Consider the following 9,332-nt stretch of genomic DNA (forward strand, 5'->3'; position numbering starts at 1 on the left):
CAGTAGAGTTTGTGGTCGAGTACCACAAGACGGCCTAATTTGAAATCTCAAAGTTGTACATGCACTGTAGTTAGATTCAAAATTGGGAAGCCAGTGATTTTACCAAGCAAATACTTGCAAAAAAAAAAACAAAAAAACAAAAAAAAAAACAAAAAAAAAAATGCCAGTGATTTTACCAAATACTTGCAAATAAATAAATAAATAAATAAAACATCATGAAAATCTCTGTAGCGAAATTGATGGACATAGGCTGGAGTAAAATGAGTAAGCCTTTCAGGAATCCTCACATGAAACTAGAAAACCCGTATTTGCCTTCAAACTAGAAAGTGAAGAACAGCAGCAAGCTCCAAACCAATTGTTAACTACTTATTGGCAGTTGACTGATGGCATTTCCACAAAGTCACTATATATGAAAAAACGGCATTAATACTTATTACCTTAATGCAATTTAAATTAGTTTCATAGTCACATGTTTCATCTCATCAAACATAGCAGAATGAGCAGATTTTCCCAATTATAAATTAGTTTCTCATATTAGTCAAATTACCATTTGATCCCTTAAAATACATTCAAGCAAATAACAAATTTCAGTCATTTCTTTATTTGTTAGAGACTAAGAGAGTTTTAGATCTCCTACTTAAAAAATCTGATTTTCACTACTAAAGAAATTAAAAGTAGCTAACAATCTAGCCATCCTTCTTCTTCCTAACAAAACTTCTCAGCTCATCAGAACTGAAACAAAACAAACAGAGTGAATAGCTCAAATTCTTCTCTTTTCTGTTTATTAAAGCACTCTCTCTTTTGACACTTAGATCTCGCTAAAATTTATTTTCTTTTCATATTTTTCTTCCTTATTACAATTTCACTCTAACGCATAAAACTCAATTTTAAGTTCCTTGCAAATTCCTCCCCTGTTTTATTTTATTCAAGTTTATTTAGAACTTCCCGGTGAAACTTATAAAAAAAAAAAAAAAAAAAAAAAAAAAAAAAAAAAAAAAAATTCACAAAAAAAAAAAAAAAAAAGAGAACTTCACAGTGAAAGGAAAAAGTGATTCGGGAAAATAATCATGCTTATCAATGCTTTGGCAAGTAAGCATGACACAATTTGGTTTCGGTCAACCTTGTCGAGCATCGATAAGTGTTCCCTAAGTAACAGAATCTTGTTATGCATCGGTTATCTGAAGTTTTTTTTTTTTTTTTTTTTTTTTTTTTTTTTTTTTTTTTTTTCTGATAAGTAAATAACATTTAATGTTGTATGTGAGATTCGTACTTAGATTCCTAGCAAGAGTTATCTTTTAAGTCCTTTTTCTTTCATGTTATTTTAGTCAATACTATCTTTTCCTCATCTTTTCCTCTAAAAGATGAGCTCCCCTCAAACTCTTTTGTTGAGTGCAATATGATGCTCCTAGAGAGAACAATAACAAAGCCACATATTTTTCATATAATGCTTCAACCACTTTTGACAAGTAAGCTTAGCTGCTAAATTTCAATTGTATTACTAACACTTGGATCTACAGAAGACTAAAAACGAATTTCCAAAAATGATCATAGGTGGTAATTCAAATATTAGGCTTGTCTTAGATTTATAAGTGCTTGGCCTGTAAATCAGCCTACTTGTATATTGACCAGGACGAAGCATAATTTGTTAAGTTTGTATCGACTTTGACATCTAAACGCCCTAAACAGGTATAAATCAGACAATCATTTGACATGAAATATACCTTGAACATTATGACTCTGGCACAAAGTGTGAGGGTGATAAACATGACATAATAGTGAAATGCTTAAAATACCAGTATTGTTAGAGCAGAGGATATTAACCCGAGATACAGGCATCGAAATTCAGGTAAAAAATAAAAAACAAAAAAAAATCTTTATAGCCATGTAGATGCAAAATCTTCTACAAGATGGCAGAGGATTCTACAGATAAAAAGCAGAAAAGTACCATCCAAAAAAACAATTGTACAGTTATTACTGCAAACGAATTGAATTCCATAGGGTAATATAAGCTCCAATAATAAAAACAAGATAAATAATCCTTTTTTTTTTTTCCTTTGACTGAAGCAAATGCGCTTTAGAGTCCATCAACGAAAACATTCCAGTGAAGACTAGGACAATTGTGTGTCCACATTGTGGTGCGAAATGTAAGACCAGAATGAAAACCAAAACGATTATTGATCCCACATAAAGCCAGGAAGGCTATAAAAACAAAATGACTCTGTTAGTCGCCAGAGCATAAGACACAATCCAAGATATAAAAGTAAGACCAAATACCAACCTGGTCCCATACTTTTCTAACAGAAGTGATTAGATGCTCCAAAGGTACATGGATAACAATTTTGACCGAACCGGCAATGCACATCACGCAGCCCAAAACCCCGAGCTTCGGCAACATCTCCTTCAAGGTGAAGTGAGCTAATACTGCACTATACATCCCAAACATGAATACTCCAACAGAATTCAAAACTACTCAACAACCACCTTAAGGAAGTTAGAGAACTACTTTGCAAGAACAATGGAGAAATTAGAAGTGTATAACTCTGGACAGTCACCTGAAAATTATACTTAATGCCCTGAGAGGGGTAACAAGAACTACAGGAGAAAATGCATAGGCAGTAAAGTTTGGTATCTCTCCAACAATAACCGTATCAGAAAATACAAATTCAAGAGAGATTCTGCACATTTTCAGTGGAATATCAAACTGATAATGTTACTTCCAAATTGCAACAAATGAACAAAGCAACTAGTTTCATGCGGAGATCAGGAGTTTGTTTCTAATGGTTAGAGCAGAAGAGTCCTAATTGAAATCAATCCCATTGAATTTAGATTATGAAAGCAGCACTAAGTAAGAACCATAACACAAGGTTGACATAAAACCTTATAAAGCACAAGTATAAGAATAAAAGATACTAAGGGAAAAAAAAAATTGCCAATGTAAAATGCAGATAATAATAGCTTACAAACTGCATCCTATAAGAGATAATGGTTCAATATATTGTCTCAGTTATTGAGGAAAAGAATTCATATATAGTATCAATTCTACTAATTTTACACCTGAGACCAATCCAATACCAAAAAAAAAAAAAAACAATTTTGAGAAGCATTATCATGAAATATCAAAATAAGATTGACTTAACACATAAGTATACCTACAAGCCCCTCAAAAAAAAAAGTTCAACAAGAATGGGAATTAAAATGTCAACAGAAAAGTGGGGGAATTCCTTGTGATCAAGCCTAGCCACCAGAGAGGCTCCAAGAGGAAAGCGTGACCACCATAATCTACAAACAATTGGTCAAGAATCAAAGACAACCCCATGGCCAATTCAGAAAATTAAAAACTAAATGACAATAAATTAAAAAAAAAACTCAACAGCGGCTCTTCCAAGGCCTTTCTTCTTGATGATGAAGCTTGCCCTAATGAACCCACTTGACATCAAAGCCAGAATGAAGCCCTTAAAATTGTCCGTTTATGGTGAAAAACTGCAAAAAAAACCATTCATAGTGTTAAAGCAGACTTCTTGATCGTAAAACATCAAGTTTGATAAGGCTATTAGTCTTATGAATTTGATCAAAACTAAAATGTACGGTGTGTTCGCAATTATACGAAAGAAAAGAAGATATTTTTATTCTTTACTTATCCGGATATCTGAGTGGAAGTGATCAGCCGTTGTCAATTGAACTCAAGATTGGATTATTAGGCAACTATATAATATATTCTTAAGTGTATAAGAAAAACAAGAAACTATAAGATATTCTAGACAATAAAAGAGTTGTCTTTTCACTTGATACACAGACTCTGACTATGAGTCATGTATAGAATTTGAGAGTCGACATCCAAATCTATGTTCACACTAGGTGAAGGAGTCATGATACGAAAGGTTGTTGACAAAGTGTCATTGCTAATTTTATCATTAAGGGTTAATGTCTTGCAACTTGTGAAGCAGCAAAGGAAAGCAACCTGACTTTAAAAATTCTTAACTAATTTGGAAGTTGTTCCAAGAATAGATCAGCTATAGACACCTAAAAAGTTTCAGGATTAGAAACATATTCTACGTGCTTTAAGACAAGTGAGAGATTGTTGAAAATTGTGTCTTAAACGCATGGGATGTAATGAAAGATATTATTATTTATATAATAAAAGAGAAATTTCATTATTTATGTGTATACATTATTAAATATTATGTGAATATCATTGAAAATTTTACGAATAGTTATGTAACCTTAAGTATTGTATATAAGAGTTATATACGAGAGGATAATATTTAAGGATAATAATCGAAACGATGTTCGTAATGAATTTAATTAAAGTTTGAAATCTTTAAATTAAAACATTACTAATACATGTTATTCCCATTTAGAATGGAACGGTGTTATCCGCACTGTTAATATGGTGAGATATTAAATTAGTGTATTACGCATTATGAGATTATGTAGAATCGGAGTACAGACACAATATGAATTTCTGATAATTTACGTTAAGTATAGATATTCTAATTGAGTCTACCAATAGTCATATATAGAATGATCTTAATCCTTAGTTATTAGCATACTCATATTTATAGATTTGTGTCTTTTGACTTACTCGGTGCATATTTCGATATTGCTAAATCATATTCCTTGTATCTTTGAGACATAATGTGAAGATCCTAACTTTTGATCATCATCCTATGCTCATACTTAACATTTCTTAATCTCTACCATTTACTAGTTATAACTTCTTAAAATTTCAGGCCATTTTTTTTACCAAGTACGTTAAAATGCTGTAGCATTTAGCTAGCATTCTATTTTCAGCTTTTCCTAAAATATTGTAGTATTCTGATAGCATTATGTTACATTAGTCATCAAAATACATAAGAAACTATTTTATTTTACATATAAAGTTCAGCAACGTTTCTAAAGCACGTGATACATCCACAACCCACTTACCCACATTCCACTGCTACATCCTCTTTGCATGCCCAGCATCAAGTTTCAGGGAGCCGGTGCCTTACCCGTGCTTCCTACAACACGAACAAACTTAATGAGCTTTCGCTCAGCAGGTATCAATATATCATAACAGATGCAATAATTATGCATACCCATACATGCATTCATGTCATATAGCCTTGTACAGAATTTTAAACGACTTTCATTCTGTGTTTCTCATTCTTTTCATTCTTGTTTACGGATACCATACCGTTATATGGAATGGTTTCCGTGTTTCATTTTCCTGTCTTTTACTTCTTAGGGGCCCTATCATGTTGTACCATAGCGTGCATAACCAGTGAGGAGTGGGGTAGCTAACCAATCCAACTCAGTCACGGTTTTATTTCTTTTATAGTCTCATAATAACCTTTCCTTTGAAGGCTGGTACAAACAGGACGATTAGTCTCTTACCGTTTATCAATTTTCTCATTGAAACGGTAACTTTTAGTTAAATCTTATGAATTTGTGCATTATTGAGCATTTTATCATGAGATTAACTTTTTGTTAAAGTTTAACTTTTCATTTTTCTTAGTTGATCTTGACTTAATACCGATACATATTTTTGTAAAACAAAGTTCTACGATTACATAAGTCTTGTAGATACATACTTGGCATAATATCTAACGTTCACATTGTATCTAACATTCAAAATTCTACTACATGCACAATTTTGTGCAACATAGAAAAGTAAGCTTGTTCGTGATATAGCCATAGAAAAACTATTGTACTTACCAAAGTTTCGCTATTGACGCGTCCTTTGTCTCACTTGACTCTTTCCGACTTCAATCGTTAATCAATCCTATTGCATAAATTTTCTATCATTAGACTCAAAGTCTAAGATCAATAACTACTTTGAAATTTAATTCGGAAAGGTCTACAATTCTTATGTTTGGTATTCTATCCCAAACTATTTCCTATTTCAAGAATTTGCACTAAAACCGTACAAGTTACTCCATCATGGGTCTAATTTTCAATTTCGGTCCAAAACTGAGAATTCTCGTTGTGTTCGGTTTCTGAACCTCAATCTATTCATTCTCGAGTCTTAACACTGTTATTCATTTTCGAGAATCGAATTCCTAACTCATTTCTTACTACCTAGGTTTTTAGAAATTTCGGCAGAATTTCACCTAGTTTTTCTCTTTTCCCGAGTTTTTAATAACTCATTCTAATTCCGATTTCGGTACCTGGAGTCAAGATTCATATTCCCTAACACAGATTCCAACATAAAATTGAACAAAACACATGTTCTTCATTTTCTATGGTTTTCAGATTCCTTAGTGTTAATCCAAAAAATTTTGTTCAATCGTTTTCATAATTACACGTTGAACTCCTATCACAGTCCCCGACAAAACCTCGGTTTCGTTTTTCAATTTAACAGATTTTTTCCGAGATGAGTTACTATTCATCGAAACGAAAAAGCAAGCAGTTTCTCATGAAAAATCTGAAATCTTACCTCGAAAAGTTGAGATTTTCTGCTAGAACGCCCCGGGTTATGTTTCCATCAGACTGAACGGAAGAAATTTCGATAAAAACGGGTAATTCCTTGATTTTCCCTTGATTTTCTCTCTTTTCCCTCTTTTCCCTCTTCTCTCGGCCACACTTAGGAAAATAGAACAAAGTGGCTACTAATTCCTTCACTTCACGTTTTTAAGAGTAAAATGAATATTATATTAATATTTCTTATAATATCTCACATTACTTTCTAAATTAAGAAAATTACTTTAATTCTCTTAATTTAATTTTACTAATTCTACTTAAGTGTAACACTTAACTTGAGTGGTTCTACATTCCCCGCATTTTTCTTGTCGAGACCAAACTTTCTATTTCTCGAAACTAGTTTATTTCCGGTATTGATAGTTCCACAACCAGTACAGGTTCTATACTGTTTTTCTGGACTGTCGAGCACCCTGGGTCAAACTTCTAATGTCCAACCCAATTCTCTTGGGTATCTCATTAGTCAATTTTTTTTTTTTTTTGAAATTTTCATTTTTTGATTCAGAATTGCCCAAAATGCGCACCCTTGTGGTACTCATTTTTTTAGTAGTTTCCTGTTTTATCTGACTTGGAAAAATCCTATTTTAGGAACTTTTGCTATTTTCCTTCTAATATTTCTACTCTTTTCCTAATTAGTCATTTAGTCATAAACCAAATATTTCAGTTTTTCATAACTAAAATATACGTATTAAAATTTCTAACTTTTAACTTATATTTCACTATTCATTAGAGAATCAATGATACTCAAAGATAAAGATGTAATTAGAGAGGTTAACGGATTTCACCTAGCACTAATTATGAATTATTTATGGAAAATCGATCTATATGTAGTGACTATATCAAATGGACACTTATAGTTCTTGGTAAATTATGCCAGTAATTTCGAGAGTGCAATTCTAAGTTTTTAGTGGAGTAACTATTGAAATTAATAGAATTAATTAAAGAGTTTAATTAATTATTAATTTTATTGGAGCTCAGAATTATTGGTCCATAAGTCCTCGCGTCATCCTTGTAATATTTGCAATTCAAGCTAAATTATTGGGAACTAATATCACTTGAAATAAATAATGTGATTATTAAATTAATTAATTTTAGAACACACTGTGGTGAGATCACAAGAGGCCACATGCCCAGCACAAGGAGGTGCAGGGGGCGTGTGGCATGGGAGAATCCTTCTGGGATTCGGTTGCTTTATCTCCAAAGAATATGATTTACTTGTTTGACAAGTTTTTTAATTAAATTTAAAAGAGAATTAAAGTTTGACTTTATCTAAATTTGAATTTTAGTCAAAATTAAAAACTTGATAAAAAGAGGGAATTATCTCCTTTTTCTAGCTGATAAAAACGCCAACCATCTCCTTGTAGTATTGCCGGCCATATATAGATAAGGAGAGAGTGAAATTTTGTTTTCAAAATTAAATGAGAGATTATATTTTAAATAGGATTTAAAATAAAGTGATAACGAGTATTCTATTACTTTAACTTGAAAATAAAGCAAAGAGCTCTCCTATGACTTTACAAATAGGAGGTAATAGAAAATTAGAAAAAACTCAGGGCCCGTTTGCTAATGTTTTTAAAATAGTTTTATTTTCAGTACAAAAATAAAAATGATATTGTTTTAAAAATTATTCTGAAATTATGTTTGGTAGTCTTTTAAGAGATTAGATTGAGTATGATAAAAAGATAAAATCATGTTTGGTTATATATATGTTTTTTTTTTAGTACATGTAATTAATAGGATTTTAATGTCCGCCTGGAATTATGGTTTACATTCTATAACATATCATGTTTATATATATATATATATAAAGCTTGCTCTGTTTGTTCTGTTTCTCTCATTCATAGTCACAGCTTCCAAACGATTTAGATGGGTCTTCGTATGGAAGCAGTGATTGTAAAGGGGAGAAAACAGAGCAAGAAATTAAGACTGACTTCCTTAATTCTCACACCAAAGCTTTGAGATCATATGAATCTAAAAATTAATCAAGTTTTGAATTTATATAGATAATTTGCGACGTGGCTTTTAGACTGTTAGGATTCCTGATATTGTTTTGATTCCTAATCTTATAAGGGCTTTGCCAAAGAAGCTTAAGCCCCATGGAAAGGAAAAACCTCATTAATTAAAAATATTAATATACGAATATAGATAAGTTCATGTTTAATAAGATAAAAAAGATTAAAAATAAATGGAACAAACAGTAATCGGGAGAGGTTTTAGAAACCCATTACAGATCGAAGTGTTATTTAAAAAAGATTGAAAGTAAATGGAATAGAAAGAATCGGGAGAGTTTTTAGAAACCCATTACACATCGAAGGGTTATTTAAGTTGAGAATCAAGTTTCATATTTGCCCTTGCCTTCTCCTTTATATAATATCTCAAAACCGATGAAAAATTACTGCATCTCTCTCTCTCTCACACTTTCTCGCTTTTCAATGATGATTACTACTACTACCGCGCCAATTCATCACGGCAATGATTACCATATTGATCCCTCACTTCTTCCGTTCAAGAAACGTCGTCGTTTATACGATCTTTATCACGACAAAGAAGGAGATGATCATAGTCAGAAAGTTATACAGAGCAACAAGTCTTCAGGTACTACTAATACTGCACCCATTCATCACGGCAATGGTTATCATACCGATCCCTCACTTCTTCCGCTCAAGAAACGCCGTCGTTTCTATGATCATCATCATGAAAAAGGAGATGATCATAGTCAGGAAGTTATACAGAGCAACAAGTCTTCAAGTACTACTACTGCTATCTTGAAACACGGTCGTTCGGACGGTGATGATCAAAACGAAGAGAAAAGAAACACTCGCACTAATCAAAGCTTAATTGCTCTGTAATGGTGTTTTTTTTTTTTTTTTTTT

General features: G+C 32.1%; 1 protein-coding gene across 1 annotated transcript; it reads right to left on the reverse strand.

Annotated features, from left to right (window-relative positions):
• Positions 1-1,874: 1,874 nt before the first annotated feature.
• Positions 1,875-3,458, reverse strand: LOC112090998 (probable magnesium transporter NIPA6; the record flags this gene model as incomplete). The annotated part of the gene is made up of 6 exons (XM_024163592.1): positions 1,875-1,920; positions 2,060-2,199; positions 2,279-2,426; positions 2,553-2,648; positions 3,228-3,297; positions 3,368-3,458. Coding segments are annotated over 6 exons (591 nt in total), but the record flags the coding sequence as incomplete, so codon positions are not given.
• Between the last annotated feature and the right edge of the window lie 5,874 nt (positions 3,459-9,332).

Source organism: Morus notabilis, unplaced genomic scaffold (genome assembly GCF_000414095.1).
Source record: "Morus notabilis unplaced genomic scaffold, ASM41409v2 Scaffold2867, whole genome shotgun sequence".
Lineage (NCBI taxonomy): Eukaryota > Viridiplantae > Streptophyta > Magnoliopsida > Rosales > Moraceae > Morus > Morus notabilis.